We start from the raw sequence: 17,141 nt of genomic DNA, 5'->3' as shown, positions 1-17,141 counted from the left end.
GAGTGGCCGTCTGTTGTGCCAGGGTCTCCAGCTGTGGGGCTGACTGCGTGGTGTGCCTTTGTGTGGCAGCTTGGGGGGTGCGGGGGACGTGACGGGGGCACATGGCCTCTTGCTGCTCACGGGGACTCGACCGAGGGCACGCTGAGCAAATGCCAGCGTTTGCCAGCGTTCTTCCCCCCTCAGCCGTCCGTCCGCACAGAGGGGCCAGGCCCCCGTTCGAGGGAACTGGGCTGGGGGCAGAGAGGTCGTTGAGGGGCGGGGTTCGGTGCCGTGGTGCGTGAGCGCCTGTAAGCCCAGCGCCTCCCGCAGGGAGAGCGCGGAGAGAGGGCCAGGCCCGTGTGTCCTCTTGGCCACCCGAGGGCAGCATTGGCCTCCGCCACGGAGGCCAGCTCCGCGGCGGGTTTCTGTCCAGGTGCGCGGTCTGTCAGAGGCGGGACGGGGCGGTGGGAAGGCCTCGCTCCGCCGCGGGCAGACTCCGGCGTGATGTTGGGTCGGCCTCCTAGTGCGGGAGGGGGGTCTCTTGGTCCTGACACCTCTGCCCCTCACGGAGCCTTGTCTGTAACGGGCTGAGGAACCCAGCAACTTCATGAGGGTCTGAGGACCGAAGGAGGCGATGACAGTGTAGCGTGCCGAGGGCCGGGGCGCTGGTCAGCGTTTGCGCTTCTGTCGGGTGGGGGAGCCTCGGAGCCCTCTGCGGACAGGAACGGGCCTGGCCCTTCTCGGCTGCCCAGAGCCTGGCATGGGGCCAGGCACCCGAGGGGCCTTCTCTTGTTCTCTCTTCAACAAATGGCCGACTTTGCTGCTTTGTGAAGCGTGAGGCCCTGCTCTTTCCCCACTTCAGCGAGTCCCTACAGTGTGTCAGGCACTTTGATAGGCTTCCTGCAAAATGAGCTCAATCCTGCCGTGCTTCACTGCACTTAGACCCCGGGGGAGGGGTGGGGAGACAAGGAAACAAAGAGCCGCATCATGGTGTCTGTCCTCATCGGTAGGAAATGGTGTGAGTTAGATCGGAACTAGAGCACTGCCCACCTTCCACGTGCCTGATCGCCTTCTAGCTTACTGTGTCCTACACCTATTCATCAGGTCTCCAGCATATTGAATGCCCCCACCAGCCGTAAACTCCAGGAGGCAGGGACACACAGTGTCTGTACACACAGTGTCCCCAGCGCCAAGGATGGCACACGGCACTCCATAATTACCTGTGGCATGAAACGTTGGATAGTAAAGAACAAATACGTTTTCCAGTCCTTTGATAATTCCAAGGAAATGCTTATTTCCTTTGTGCATAAATGATGTTTTGTTTAAGAAGCACAGACACGGAGAAAATCTGGAAAGAGGAGGAGAACGAGAAGAAGTCAGCTTACAAAGAAATTTATTAAGTGGTAGAAAATTATTGATGAACTTGCTATTAGACATAGAAATTCTGTTTTCAGAAGAGCGGGGCTGGACATGAATACTTAAGCAGAGTGAGGAGAGGGTTACTAGGAAGCAGGCAGAGAAACTGAAGAGACAGGCTTTGAAGTCAGGCCAAGGTTGGCCTGACCCTCCCAAGTCCACGATCGGGGGTGGAGTCCTGAAAATGAAAGTGACCGTGTCCACGGAGCCTGGTGGTTTAACTCGCCTCGGCTCCCAGCGGCGTTGGGTCTGGCGGTGTCCCCGTGCTTGTGCCCAAGGGACGGACAGTCCTGGGAGGGTGGCTGAGAGCCGCGACTTCTCAGGGGAGATTCCTCGCGAGGTCATGGGACTCTCTTCCCTCTCGACTCCCAGAGGACCGGTGATGTCGGCCATGGGGCCCGCCAGAGACTTAGAACCAGATCCCCCCCATGCTGTAGCAAATGCTACATGTCACACCCAGAAACAACAGGGCAGGACACTGGATAGAGGAAGACTTCCCAGGTGGCCTGGGAAGGAAGCAAGGAGACCCTCAGACGCACCTAACGCTCTGCCCCTCTTCTGTCTCCTCCTTTGCCCAAGGCGCTGAGTGGCCAGTCTGGTTGGCTGGGAGGGTGGCTGTCCACAAAATGCCACCCTTCACCTTGTGTTTCCTGTAAGGCTCACGGCAGTGGACTTGCTCAGCATAGTCACGGTTGAGACTGTCTACAATCTCGTTTTTTTCAAGGCAGTTTAATAAATCCAAGCTCAGAGAGCTCTTACGTGTGTCCACGGCAGGTCGGGCAGGGGCCGCTTGTTTCCGAGCAGGTCGCCGTGATGCTGTGTGTTACGCAGTCGGATCTCTGCCCCAAAGTGGTTGGCGGCGTGGCCTACTCCCCTCTGTGCTGGCTGTGTAGTGACCAGCTGACGACAGGGGTTGTATGAAGTGACTGCCTCGCACCCATTTGCCCCTGGGTCTTCAGGGTCACAGTCTCCACCGGCCCCCAGACTTCTTGCTCTTGCTGTTGTTAGCATGCTGCCATCATTGCCCAAGACTTTTAAATTGTGTTTGCTGCTAATGCGGGTGGAGCATGTTACATTATATACTTGTTTAATTTGCACGGCAGGGGCGTTAAAAATCTTCAAAACAAAGCTACACCCAAACCAAGATATTATGGGAGGAATTCCAGCACTCTGAGCAAAGGGGGAGGGTGTGCGGTTGAGGGCTCCCTCACATTGCTCTCCACGGAGAGCTGAGCTCCTGCTTGGGACCGAATCTGTCTGATGGGGAGATGTGGAAGGGTGAGCCCCCAGATGCCGAGGAGCAGAGGTGGGGAAGCTTGTGTCCCCGGGTGGCTCAGGCTGCCGACTTTGTTTCCTCTACCCGTGCCTGCTGGGGTCTGAATGTTTGTGTCCCTGTCCCCTTCCTCCCCCCAGAGATCTGTATGCTGGAATCCTAATTCCCAAAGGTGATGGTGTTGGAAAGCGGGGCGTTTGGGAGAAGATTGGGTTTTGAGGGCAGAGCCCTCGTGAATGGAGTTAGTGCCCTCAGCAGAGAGGTCCCAGAGAGCCCCCCCCCCTTCCTCCATGTGAGGACATGGTGAGAAGGCGCTAGGGACCAGGAAGCTGGTCCTGGGTCCTGGATTCCCATCCTCTGAGGTCTGTGGTGGTGGTTGTAGCGGCCCTGGGCGGAGACAGGGCCCGTCGGGGTCACCTGTGAGGGCAGGGGACGGGAGTGGTCTGAAGTGTGGTGTGAAGAGTCGTCAGGGCAGCGGTGCAGGCATTCCCAGGAGACGGCGGAGACGGTGCGCATGAGGCGCGTATTAGGTGTGCCGGGACTTGCATGTGAGCCGTGTCGTCTCAGCCTCACTGTGAGCCTTCGTGGTCCACATCGTCATTTTATTTTTTCTGAGGGATTTTATGGAGAAAGATCAGTTTCCAGAGTCCCGCTGTAAGTGTCTGAGTGGAGTCAGCCCGTGTCCCCCAGCAGCCGTGTGCAGGGTGCGTGCCGACAGCCGTCATGGAGCTGTAGGATTTTGGAAGGAAAAAGAAACCAGGGCGAATGTAGGCACTCACTGGGACGAAGTGAACTTAGGAGCGCCTGGGTGGCTCAGCTGGTTAAGTGTCCGACTCCTGATTTTGGCTCAGGTCATGATCTCATGGTTGTGGGATCAAGCCCCACATTGGGTTCTACACTGAGCATGAAGCTTGCTGGGGATTCTCTCTCTCTCTCTGCCCCTCCCCCTCACTCATGCTCGCACGCTCTCTCTCTCTCTCTCCCAAAATAAATAAGCAGACATTTAAGAAATAAAAATCAAGGCAGGAACTCCGCGGGCGCAGGCGAGTGCTGTACCTAAGGACGGCGGGTAGGAGGCTGCGCTGCAGGTGGGTGGAAATACCGCTGGGGACAGCGCGCACCGGCATGCCCTCCGGCCTGAGCCCACGAGGCGTGTCAGTAGAGAAAAGACCGGAGTACAGAGATGGGTCCGGTCACGATGCAGCGAAATTCATGAACAAGCGAGGAGGTCAAGTGTCCAAATGGGGGCGAGCACCAAAGGACCAGTAGGGCTCTTACTCAGATGTTCTTCTCCTTTTCCCTCATTCTCTTTACTTTCCACAGGCAAGAGGGGAGCACCTACTGTGTGCCAGAGCTGCGGCCGGGAACGGAACACAGGCGGCCGGGATAGAGCTGGGCGGGGGCCGCAAGGCGCCTGGCTCCCAGGGCCACCACGGGCAACCCGGGACTTCTCCCTGTGGACATCTGTGTTTGTAGCCCAGCGTCCCTGGGTGGCGTCCAGGGTTGTGGCCTGCGTGTGCCAGTCTTTATTCGGCCTCTCGGCTCGCCCCGCTCAGGCCTGGTGTTTTACCTGGAATTTTCGCTCCTCCCTGAAGGCACACACTGCTGCTTCTGTGGTAGGCTCCTCCTTTCCATAGCGCTCCGGTGCCCCAGGGATCATGTCGCGTCCTCCCCAAAAATCGTTTCCAAGGCTGCTGAGGACAGTGCTCACCTGTGGTGCCCGAATAGTGGCACAAGAGTCTTTGGAAGCTCTTGAGAATGGAATGTAGCTAAATGCGCTGTGGGTTCACGTTGCATGAGCCGTAGAGAATTGGTGAAGCATGTGCATTTGGGGAAGACTTCAATGGGGAGTGTCTTAGCATCTTTTCCCCCAAATGCAGCCTTGGCTGTAGACAGTGTATGGGGTGGTGATCCCTGGAAGCAGAAGCGAGGGGGTGAGGAGGGGAGGTGGGGAGGGAAGAGAGCCAAGGGTGTCTTGTTGGGCTCACTGCTCTAGTCGGCGGAGGCTCGGGTCTTCCAGAATCTTGAAGCTTCAGAATGGCTCCCAGAATTGCCCACCCAAGTCAGGGGCCCAGAGTGGTCAGGTGCTGGCTCCCATCCCTCATTGGTTGAGGATTGCCTTCCACCATATTGAACCGTCTTCACTTCCGGGCTGCAGGGGCTCAGCTAGGATGCCAAAGGACACCCTGAGCAGCAGAGGCGGGGCGCTGGAGGACCCCCTGAGCAGCAGAGGCGGGGCGCTGGAGGACCCCCTGAGCAGCAGAGGCGGGGCGCTGGAGGACCCCCTGAGCAGCAGAGGCGGGGCGCTGGAGGACCCCCTGAGCAGCAGAGGCGGGGCGCTGGAGGACCCCCTGAGCAGCAGAGGCGGGGCGCTGGAGGACCCCCTGAGCAGCAGAGGCGGGGCGCTGGAGGACCCCCTGAGCAGCAGAGGCGGGGCGCTGGAGGACCCCCTGAGCAGCAGAGGCGGGGCGCTGGAGGACCCCCTGAGCAGCAGAGGCGGGGCGCTGGAGGACCCCCTGAGCAGCAGAGGCGGGGCGCTGGAGGACCCCCTGAGCAGCAGAGGCGGGGCGCTGGAGGACCCCCTGAGCAGCAGAGGCGGGGCGCTGGAGGACCCCCTGAGCAGCAGAGGCGGGGCGCTGGAGGACCCCCTGAGCAGCAGAGGCGGGGCGCTGGAGGACCCCCTGAGCAGCAGAGGCGGGGCGCTGGAGGACCCCCTGAGCAGCAGAGGCGGGGCGCTGGAGGACCCCCTGAGCAGCAGAGGCGGGGCGCTGGAGGACCCCCTGAGCAGCAGAGGCGGGGCGCTGGAGGACCCCCTGAGCAGCAGAGGCGGGGCGCTGGAGGACCCCCTGAGCAGCAGAGGCGGGGCGCTGGAGGACCCCCTGAGCAGCAGAGGCGGGGCGCTGGAGGACCCCCTGAGCAGCAGAGGCGGGGCGCTGGAGGACCCCCTGAGCAGCAGAGGCGGGGCGCTGGAGGACCCCCTGAGCAGCAGAGGCGGGGCGCTGGAGGACCCCCTGAGCAGCAGAGGCGGGGCGCTGGAGGACCCCCTGAGCAGCAGAGGCGGGGCGCTGGAGGACCCCCTGAGCAGCAGAGGCGGGGCGCTGGAGGACCCCCTGAGCAGCAGAGGCGGGGCGCTGGAGGACCCCCTGAGCAGCAGAGGCGGGGCGCTGGAGGACCCCCTGAGCAGCAGAGGCGGGGCGCTGGAGGACCCCCTGAGCAGCAGAGGCGGGGCGCTGGAGGACCCCCTGAGCAGCAGAGGCGGGGCGCTGGAGGACCCCCTGAGCAGCAGAGGCGGGGCGCTGGAGGACCCCCTGAGCAGCAGAGGCGGGGCGCTGGAGGACCCCCTGAGCAGCAGAGGCGGGGCGCTGGAGGACCCCCTGAGCAGCAGAGGCGGGGCGCTGGAGGACCCCCTGAGCAGCAGAGGCGGGGCGCTGGAGGACCCCCTGAGCAGCAGAGGCGGGGCGCTGGAGGACCCCCTGAGCAGCAGAGGCGGGGCGCTGGAGGACCCCCTGAGCAGCAGAGGCGGGGCGCTGGAGGACCCCCTGAGCAGCAGAGGCGGGGCGCTGGAGGACCCCCTGAGCAGCAGAGGCGGGGCGCTGGAGGACCCCCTGAGCAGCAGAGGCGGGGCGCTGGAGGACCCCCTGAGCAGCAGAGGCGGGGCGCTGGAGGACCCCCTGAGCAGCAGAGGCGGGGCGCTGGAGGACCCCCTGAGCAGCAGAGGCGGGGCGCTGGAGGACCCCCTGAGCAGCAGAGGCGGGGCGCTGGAGGACCCCCTGAGCAGCAGAGGCGGGGCGCTGGAGGACCCCCTGAGCAGCAGAGGCGGGGCGCTGGAGGACCCCCTGAGCAGCAGAGGCGGGGCGCTGGAGGACCCCCTGAGCAGCAGAGGCGGGGCGCTGGAGGACCCCCTGAGCAGCAGAGGCGGGGCGCTGGAGGACCCCCTGAGCAGCAGAGGCGGGGCGCTGGAGGACCCCCTGAGCAGCAGAGGCGGGGCGCTGGAGGACCCCCTGAGCAGCAGAGGCGGGGCGCTGGAGGACCCCCTGAGCAGCAGAGGCGGGGCGCTGGAGGACCCCCTGAGCAGCAGAGGCGGGGCGCTGGAGGACCCCCTGAGCAGCAGAGGCGGGGCGCTGGAGGACCCCCTGAGCAGCAGAGGCGGGGCGCTGGAGGACCCCCTGAGCAGCAGAGGCGGGGCGCTGGAGGACACCCTGAGCAGCAGAGGGGGGCTGCTGGAGGACACCCTGAACAGCAGAGGCGGGGTGCTGGAGGACTCCCTGAGTCGGGTGTGGGCCAAGGGGCACAGTGAGAGCCCCACTGGCATTACACTAAGGGAACCAGGACCCGCAAAAGCACATACTGGTCTCTGGTGTCCGTCCCAGGGGGAGGAAGGTGCGCAGTGTCCCATCGCCCACTGTCTTCCTCAGAGTTTTCTTTTGCTGCCCTGTATTGCTCGTTCCTCCGTCCTGTTTCCTCCCTGCTGCCTCCTTTCCACAGCCAAGCTCCTCAGATCGAGGCTCCATCTCCCTGTGAGGGGCTTAGAATTCAGAGGTGCGAAGGTGGCCTCATCTGAGTTCCCGGGTGGTGCAGACTCTTCCCCACAGCGTGACAAATGGTAGCTGAAGCTTCCTTGAAAATTGTCATCAGAAATGCATCACCACAAACCACCCTTTCCTTGTTGGATGGCCCTGACTGCTGGGACTTTCTGTCTTCTGCTGACACCTGTTGCTGACTTGTACCCACTGGTTCTAGCTTGGCTGTTTGGAGCCCAGTAGTGCGGGTCTTCGTTGTCACCTGGGGCAGGCTCTTCCTCTGCCATAGACCTTTGTTAGGTTTGTCAAATAAGGAGACAGAGGGTCACAGCACAGTGAGGCGTCTGAATAGAAAATTGCAAAGCAGTATGGGAAGTCCCGCCATGGCTGTGGTGGTATGTGGGCTGTGTGTGTGCACGTGTGTGTAAATTTGTGTGCCTTTTAGTTTGTCATTTGGACAAGCGGGGGTGTGGAGTTGAGGGTGTTGCGTGTTACCTGTGTTCAAGGTCTAGAGGCGTATTTGGTCAACTTGTCCCCCAGAATTGTTGGAGCCCCAAGGGGTGAGAAGTAAGTACTCATGGATGTGTATTTGAGAGTCATGGCCTTGAGGGTTCAGGGGTCGTGGGAGAGAGGATTTATGGCAAATCCCTGAGTGCTTTGTCTCTCACTTTCTCCTAGTGCAGACAGGGAGGGAAGCTTGAAAGGGGACAGTGACAGGGACAGATTCGAATTTTGGGGCAATTCACTCTAGGATCAGGAAGGAGATGGTTTGCAGGCCTGTCAGTCACGATGACTTTTAGCAGAGGCACCAGCCGAAGGTGTTTGAGGATGAGGATGGATGCTCATTTGGGTTCGCTGAGGTGTTGGGGGCCAGTGGTTCCAGGGTGGGCTCGGCCGCCATCAGGGTCCCAGGGGCCGTGTTTCCTTCTGAGACCCTCAAGGCCTTGCGCCGTCTTTCGCTCGCTCTCTTGTAGTTCCTGGGTGTTTGCCTCCGTTCCAGGCGGTGCACGTGGCAGTGCCTGGCTAAGAAGAGGGGCGTTTCTTTCTTCTTAGGGAAGAAAGCTGCTCCCAGAAGCCCCCTGGCAGCTTCCCCCCAGACCCCCTTCGGCCCCCTGCGGTCCTGTAGCCCCAGTGGCCTGGTGGCTGCGCAGCGGGAGGGGCTCTGCCCTGGGCACCAGGGATGGGTCTGGTGGCCGGAGCAAGGGCACTGATGGGGGAGGTGAGATTCTCACCCTCTCCCCTCCCACCCCCGGGCTAACGCAGGCTCTTCCGAATTCTTATGTGTTCCATCCGCCATCCACGTACTGCTCAGCTCTGCGGTGCGTTCTAACATTTGATGCCCACAGCAGAGTCAAGTTCTAGTTTATCCAGGGCACAGCCAGGAGCTCCCTTCTGATCATGCAGGCCAACCCTGTGCGCCCACTTCTGGTTTTTTTAGTTGATTCATGCCGTTAACCCGGGTTCAGCTTGCAGCAGGCTCAGATTCTCAGGGCGCCGCCATTGTATGTGAACACATCTGCCCTGCTGCGTCGCCCGCGTATTGAATTCTGTCCCTTGGTGAGTTCTTTCATAAAGTGAAGCGTCATCTTAAATGCAAACTGTCCCTTGATAAGTTCCTGCTTCTTCATAGCATCCAATATATTCTACTGTGGCTCATGCACGCATGTCACCCGGTGTGCAGGCCCCATAAAGAACTCTGTGTCAGGCAACTTTAGGCTTTTTGAAATGTTTGTAACACAGCCACTAAAAAATGATCTAAAAAAATTCCCGTCAGGCCTGATGCAGATCAGATGTCACAGGATGTAAGCCCTGGCAGTGACTTTGCAGGTCACTCAGTTTGCCGTTACTTTAGCACCACAGGGGTCGTCATGCTCTTCAAGAGATGGACCTACATGATGGTCCTTGCCTTCCCCGCTTCAGCCTTGGAGAGTAATGTGCAGTCTGCGTGATTCACGATCTCATCTGCTGGTTTTTCTTTTTAATTCAGTGTTAACATGTTTAGTACTAACACTAGTTATGTGACTGAGGACCCGCTCCAGTCCATTAAATTCCCTATGACTGTTTCCTCCAGGTCTAAACATGGTCCAAGTACTTGGATTATGGGGACAAACATTAGTGTTTGTGTTGATCAGTCTGTCCCATTAGGCACGTTCTTTCCTGGCCTCATCTTGGGAGCACCTTCCTCCCCCCAGCAGGCTTCCCGAAGAATTTGTGTCTCCCTGTTTTGTCTTGGCCCGTTGGCTGGCACATTTATGTGCGGGTCTGGCTGTTGGCTGACCTGCATCGTGGGAAGCATGGTCGTACTGAGCTGTCTCAGGCCGTCTCCCCCTTCGGTCTCTCCCATTTTCTCCAGCTTCTACCTTATCGCTGCCTAATTCCCATCCCACCTGCGTGACACCCCCACCACCCACCCCATGCCGCTGCTTTCCGAGCCCCTACTGTCCGTCCACCTGTGTGTCTGTCTGCAGCCCTGCACAGACAGCCCCCCCCCCCGCCACATCTTTGCTGAAGGGCTCTGTCCCTTCCACTTGTCATGATGTTCCCAAGAAGGGATTCTCTGGCAGGTTAGTTCAGGTCTGTGTGTGATTCTACGACCAAAAACTCCTTTCCCCTTCCTTCCCTGTACTTCCCTGTACTTCCCTGTACTCTGGAATCCAGAACAGCATGCATCCAAGAGATGCGCCCCCTATTTTATTCCTCACTTTGGTGCTGAAGTCTTTCTTCCCCCTCAGGCTACTGCCAAGTGTAGCCGTGCGATGTTAGCCGCCTTCCTTCTGTGGCTGACATCTGTATTCTTCAGTGGGTTTATGTGTTTTTTGAACCCACCCGCTTCATCCTCTCCAGTGGTGGCAGATGTTCAAAGCACAGACACGGGTAAGCCCTTCTCCCACATAAAATGTGGCTCCTTGTTGCCTTCCTCGGCGGCAGGGGGGTGCTGTGGGTCAAACGTGGCCGCGGACATGTTTCGCTTGACTTTCCCATTCATCGTTTTAAGAATTTTTAGATTAGGGCCGACCTTGAAACATCTGAAAATTTCAGGTAAAAAATCAGAATTTCCGGTCTCCCTTTGGACAGTCCCAAAATTTGATGACTTTGTCCTAAGACCTGACAGGGCGGCCCTGGCTGGAGCTGGGCCTGTGCTCTGTCACCCGTGTCCTGCTTGGCGGCTTCTCTCCGTCACCGCTAGACTGGCGTCCGGGGTCGCTGGCATTTCCCGCCCTGCTCTCACGGAAGGAGGGCCCAGACCTCTTGGGGGCCTTCGGGCCCCTCTGGAATCCTAGCTTTCCCTCCCTCCACTGGTTTATTTCCACCTCCCTGCTTCTCCATGAAGTTGTAGCCACACAGCACGCTAAGCTGATGGTTTCCTCCCTGTCTTTGCTATCTTTTCTTGCAGTGAGGTGTCGCCATTTGTTTCGACGCCCACACCATCGCTTCACAGACGCTGTGTTCACAGTTCATGGAAGGATCGCCTCCCCAGAAGGCCTTTTCTGACTTCTCGAGAGGATTCTACCCTCCCTTCTCATTTCACGTGGTGCGCAGCTGACTGCCCTTGTCTGCACCTTTTCGCGCCCCCTCACCCCTGCCCCGTCTCTCTCAGATTGCAGGGCATTTAAGGGCAGGGTCTGCTCTGTGCCTTACCGGTCTTGATGTCCCCCGCAGAAGGCACCTTGTAATTGTAGCTTGGGTGATTTCCTCCTAGGTGTAAATCTTGAGACCGTATCTTCCTTAATGACTCTGAAGCCAGGTAAGCTCGTGAAAACAAGGGGAGGGGTCATGCCTGCTTTATCAACACCATACCCCCGGTGCCTCGATGGTGGCTTATGGCAGGAGTGCCGTATTTACCGCATTAGATGAGAGACTGGAGAAACAAGGATGATGCCTGAAGTGACAGAGAGGCCTGCGTAGCAGTGAGGATCCATGTGGATATATCACACACATATTTCTTTTATGGTTGCATAAAAAAGTTATGGGCGCTCTCCAATTCTATCACAGGTATAAAAGGATATTTTATACATCTTAGTATTATTTGACCTTCAGGTGATGAATCTGACCTTGAACTGGAAAGAAAGTATAAGGAAGATGATCGAGAAAAGACCCCAAGGAGGCCGCGGACACAAAGGACAGAGAAAGTCCAGAAGATCTCCTCGGGAAAGGAGGCCGGGCAGGTTTCCGGAGCGAAGAAACCCATCATCAGTGTGGTTTTAACAGCACACGAAGCTATTCCAGGTGGGCAGCAGTGGGAAGGGGCCACAGAAGAATGTGTGGGCGAATCTGTGCCAGGCAGCCTGACCACGTGGACCCTGGGGCTCCAGCACGGTCAGAGGAGCTCGTTTCTTTCCTCGCTCCCCTGGCCCAGCCCTGTCCCGGGTGTGTCCCTGCTCACCACGCGGAGCAGTGTGTCCCTTGTGGGAGACAGACCTGCTGAGACCAGACGCCCGCAGCCTGCTGCCCGGATCCCCTGCTCTCCCATTCCCTCCGCGCAACTTCGTCCTGCATCTTTAGCGGCCCCTTCAGATATTTTATGACACTGGAGATTTCCATCTCCATTTCCTTCCACATCAAATACCCTGTGGAGATATTATACTACCTCTTTTTAAAAAAGGCCCCTTTCAGGAAGGGAGACTTTAGACAAAAAGCAGTGTGGTAGGATAGTAGGTTCCAAAGTAGAATAGTGGTTTTTTCACTATCCATTTGGGAGGATCGTTTTCAAATGTATTTAAAAATCAAGTGTAGGATTTTAAGGGCAGCTATAGCTATTTAAGCATTTTTTTCCCAAATAAACAGTAACTCTTTATTTAAAGTGAAAATGCCGGCAAAGTGCCTCTTTATACTTCAGTGTAGAGTGTAATGATCAGAGGAAATAAGGCACATAAAAACACTGGGCGAGAGGAACCCTCTGGAAAGTCACTTCAACTGCGCCAGCCTGCTTCAGAGGGGTGTGAGCCCGGGTGGCTCCTGTTCTCAGCCGTGTCTAGAGGACGTTCCCACACTAATGTCTTCACACATGGTGCTAGGGCTTTCATGACTTCTGCAAGTGAAATTGTCAATGGGGTAAAAGTGTGATCGCTCTTTGCTGTTCTAGAACCAGGGGATAGATTGGAACCCTTTCTTTAACTTCACTGGGTGTGCACCTGTCCACATACATGTAACGTGTCCACTGCTGTGCAAGGTCTTTGAGCGTTTCACACCCTAGAATTGCACAAGCAAAGGGGCCTTTGAGGTTTTCCACTCCAGACCCCGTCCTTTGCTAGGGTGGAAACGGACGCCCACTGATGCCGAGGTCATGTCATGTTTGGGACTGGACCCTTGGCAGCTCTGATTCCCACCCACAGCTGATGCCAGCACCCCATGTTGTCTTGGTGACTTTACACTTCCTCAGAGTTTGCCACAGGTGGTCGTGTGTGAGCTGGTGGGTAAACACGCATGCGTGTATGTGCTTGTCTTACGTTTTTGTCTCTTTATAGATCAAAGGGAATTACCTCAGAAGGATGTTTTGATAGATTATTAGAAAACTTGCCCTTCCCACCCACCAGCACACTCACACACAGTCACAGGCATACACACATGCACACGCACACACACATGTGCACACCCGTTACATGTGTGAACTGCAGGAAAACCAGTACCTTCACCGTATACAGTGAAGAAACACAGCTGGGGCTCTGCTCCCTCGAGGGGTGGGATCAGGGCCCCCCGCGGTGCCCCTTTAAGGTGCTGTGTCTCGTGCCTTCCTCTCAGGTGCCACCAAGATCATTCCAGTGGAGGCCGGGCCCCCGGAGATGGGCGCTGCAAACCCGGAGGCCACCCCGGCCGACCCGGCGCCTCGCAGAGGGTACCAGGAGTACGCCATTCAGCAGACGCCGTACGAACAGCCCATGAAGTCCAGCAGGTAAAGTGTGCGTCCTGTGAGACTTCAGCCAGAGCGGGACCCCCGTGATGGCGGCGGGGGCCCGAGGGCCAGCACGTTAGCGTTCCGGGACTGCGTTTGCGCACTGGGTTGTGGAGGACATTGATTTCTGGATCGCACCCAGGAGTTGGACTGTCCATTATTGTGCCTGTGTGTTGGCTGAGCCCGGGTCGCTTCAGTGAAATGCGTGGCAGATCCACAGGGTTTTGGAACTGAGCACCAGTTGGCTTAATGAAGGGGGAGCATTTTACTTAAGTCAGACGTATGTTTCACCTTAATAAAAAGAGGTGTAAATAAGGCCTTACTTAGTACGTTTGCTGATTTTTATTTATCGAAAAATATTTTTTAAATTTTTACTTATTTTGAGAGAGAGAGAGAGAACACGTGCACACAAGTTGGGGGAGAGGCAGAGAAAGAAGGAGAGAGAGAATCCCGAGCATTCTCTGTACTTGTGTGGGGCTGGAACTCACGAACGGTGAAATCATGACCTGAGCTGAAATCAAGAGTCAGATGCTTAATGGACTGAGCCATCCTGGTGCCCCCAAGTTTGCTGATTTTTAAGGTTGCACATATTGTAATGAAAAAAAATATCTCTGTTCCCTTCCCTCCCCGTTTTCAAAAGTAACACTTGTTGGGGTGCCTGGGTGACTCAGTTGGTTAAGTGTCTGACTTCAGCTCAGGTCATGATTTCCCAGTTTGTGAGTTCCAGCTCTGTGCTGACAGCTTGGAGCCTGGAGCCTGCTTCAGGTTCTGTGTCTCCCTCTCTCTCTGCCCCAACCCTGCTTGTGCTCAGTTTCTCTCTCTCTCAAAAATAAATAAATATTAAAAAAAAAATTTTTAATTAAAGTAGAAAGTTCCAGCACCCTGGATGATGTAAAGTAACCCATAGTTCTTCTTCTAGATACAACTACTGTTGCCACTGTAAGTGTTTCACAATAGTCTAAAACAGAGTGGTTTAATTATGTTATTTTTTCTAATACAGAAAAACAAGTGCATTGTTATCAACTTTTTTTTTAAGACTTTCCACATCTTAGGGGCGCCTGGGTGGCTCAGTCAGTTAAGCGTCTCACTTCAGCTCAGGTCATGATCTCATGGTTCATGAGTTTGACACCTACATTGCGCTCTGTGCTGACAGCTCAGAGCACGGAGCTGCTTCNTGATTCCCTTGCTTTTGGGGATATGTCAAGTAAGAAGTTGCTGTGGACTTTATCACACTTTAAAAATCTTTTTTGGTACATATTTTGAAAAAGTGTTTGCTGTTGAATAGGGTGTACTGTAGTTTATGAAGCGGGTTTTGCTTGATGGGCAGTGTTGTGTTCAAGGTGCTGGTACCTTCGTCTTTCAGTTCTTCTTCACAACTTCTTGTGGGGTAAATTGCTAGCATTGAAATTTTTGTGTCAAAGAGTAGGAGAACTCTTTTAATTTAACCAGCATTGAAAGCTGCCCTCCAGATACCATGGGTCAGTTGACAACCCTTAGCGAATGAGCAGGTGTGTTCTCCACACCCTCTCCAGGGTCTCAGTTTCACTTGTGACAGGTACCTTCTCAGGGGGATTAGCAAACTGCACCTGAGCTCTGCAAACATTTTCCCAGCTGAGAGCAAAGACAAAGAAAATGCCAGTTGCCAGTGGGTTTCCTTTGTTTCTAGAAGAGAGGAAATGAGGTGTTCTTGAAGAGAGCATCGCTTTTAGTGCGCAACAGATCTGGGCTGGCTCTAGACTCTTCTACCATGGTTCAGCTCAACAAATGAAACACCCGATATGTGCCAGGCACTGGGGATGAGAGAGAACAGGACAGACGTGCTCTTGTCTGGAGGAAGCCTTTACTCTGTTGTATTCGACTCAAGTGGATGTGCCTCTTAGCCTCTGTTGTACCAGCCGTAAGATTGTCTAGTACAACGTGACTTAGGTTAGTGGTGATAGTCAGTGATAAACCACACGACACGGTGCCACGTGGGAAATGCTTCGTTGATTCGTAGCCTCGATCCTCTGTTGCTTGCGGCTGTGGGCAACTGAATTTGTTGATGAAGTTGTAAAAGTACTCATTCCTTTGGCAAAACTGTCATGGAATTAAATTTGAAGACCATTCGGATGTCAACATAAGTTGATTTATAGACCTTAGCTAATTATCTTCATGCTATTTCAAGGTCTGCTGGGGAGGGTTTCAGCTAACCAGTCATCTAGTTAACGGGCAAATCTATACAATATCTAATCAACAGGTTTTGGCTGTATTCCAGCTGTCGTGCATTCTATTAATATGGTACAAATTACAAAATAGTTATGAAAGAGGCTTTTTTTTTTTTCTTTTTGCATGAAAATGTTGCTTTGTAAAACCCAGCCACAAGCCTCTAGGGTACACCAACAGATCAGTTAGGCTCTCACACAAATGAGACACAGATCGATTTTATAGAAAATTCTGGAAGTCTAGAAAACTGTAAGGAAAAGCATTATTTGTAATCTCACTACTGTAATATAACCACTGTTTATATATATATATATTTTTTTTTCTTTTAATGTTTATTTTTGAGAGAGGAAGAGAGAGAGACAGTGGGAGCAGGGGAGGGACAGAGAGAGAAGGAGACACAGAATCTGAAGCAGCTCCAGCTCATGAACCATGAGATCACGGCCTGGACTGAAGTCGGCAGCGTAACCAGCTGAGCCGCCCAGGTGCCCCCAACACTGTTAGTATTTTTAATGTGTTTCCTTCTAGCCTTTTTTCCAGCCCATATATTTTGTCACACTGAGTTTATATTTCATATGCAATTTTGTATCTTGCTTTCAAGACCTACACACATCGTGCTTATTACTTTGCTCCGTTACTCACATTATTCACAAATTATTTTCTGGTGATGGTGCTGTAACATGAGGATTTCTGTAATCTTAGCTTTTCACATCAAAGTGAATGAGACCTGGTAAAATGCCCCCTCTGATTGCACCCTGAACGGCCTCACAGCTGGTAGGAGAACGTGGCTACAGGGCCCTCCGTTCATGGCTGTCCCTTCTCCAGCTTTGTCCCCTCGTGAGCTCCCTGGGGTCTCGGGCCCCAGCAGGTGTTCCAGCCACCCAGGCCGTCTGTACGTCCTCTGTCTCTTCGCACAGGTGCGTCTTCCTCATTTCGGATGCCTCCCCTTTCCCTGGCTTGGGTATCCTGTTCACCTTCAGCTCTTTGCTCAAGTGTCCGGCGCTCAGGACAGCCTGCCCGGAGTCTGCCCTGATCTGGACTCATGGGATACCTGGCCCTTTTCTGTCATAGCAGGGAGCTTGTCGACCTTACCTGCTCCTTTTCATGGTTCTGAGTCTGGCCCGTCACCTCCTCCAGAAAGCGAGCTCCAGGAGAGCATGAGCTGTGTTTGCTTTTGTCCCTCTTGTGTCCTCAGTGCCTGGAATACTTGTTTTGAATGAGCGAGTGAGTGAATGAATGAGTGAATGAGTGAAAAAAACAGATGTGCAAACAAACTCATTCCTTATGTTGGAACCTTCAAGCAGCTTTTCACTGTGAGCACCTTTGTTCGAGCACCTTTGTATTCTTTCCTGTCGTTGACTCCCAGAAGTGAGTAACTTTCTAAAATGCAGTGGTGAGAGCGTCTCTCTCCCTGCACGGGGAACATTTGGAGTGAAATAATTTAATAACAGTCATATCATGGCTTTGTGTGTCAGTTCACAAGGCTGAGAGTGGGCAAGGCTTGTGGTTTGGAGTCTGACGTAGGCTGCTTAGCATCTTCAGCAGATTCATCACCCTTGGCAGGAAACAGGGCACAGAGGGATTTGTCAGGTATCTGTGTAATAAAACAATAAAAAGTCAGAGCAAAAGATCCTCCTAAGACCATTTAGATCTTCCATTAGAGGAGGAAAAAACTGTGATTTGTTTATTTAATTAACATTTTGAATCTCGGGTTTCTTTCTCCAGTGTTCTTTATACCAATAAAATCTATCACCTTCTGGGTTTCTTTGTCATTAGAGAAAGATCCAAATTAGTTTCCTGAAATTAGCCTTGGCTTTTAGCATGCAGGCAGAGTGCTCACTTTCAAATTTGAATATTTTAATTA

At 54.8% G+C, this 17,141-nt stretch overlaps 1 protein-coding gene across 3 annotated transcripts in view; it reads left to right on the top strand.

The window, feature by feature from the left end:
* ZFAT (zinc finger and AT-hook domain containing) overlaps positions 1-17,141 on the top strand; it is a 171,631-nt gene that overhangs the window by 40,454 nt on the left and 114,036 nt on the right. For all 3 annotated transcript variants that reach the window (XM_077749961.1, XM_077749963.1, XM_077749962.1), the window contains 2 exons: positions 11,227-11,415; positions 12,928-13,078. In XM_077749961.1, the coding sequence (XP_077606087.1) occupies positions 11,227-11,415; positions 12,928-13,078 (340 nt within the window). The remainder of the gene's footprint in view (positions 1-11,226; positions 11,416-12,927; positions 13,079-17,141) is intronic.

The sequence above is a fragment of the Crocuta crocuta genome, unplaced genomic scaffold, assembly GCF_008692635.1.
Source record: "Crocuta crocuta isolate KB4526 unplaced genomic scaffold, BGI_CrCroc_1.0 scaffold119, whole genome shotgun sequence".
In the NCBI taxonomy this organism is placed as follows: Eukaryota; Metazoa; Chordata; class Mammalia; order Carnivora; family Hyaenidae; genus Crocuta; species Crocuta crocuta.
Note: the sequence above shows the minus strand (reverse complement) of the source record. Positions and strands in the feature narration are given on the sequence as shown.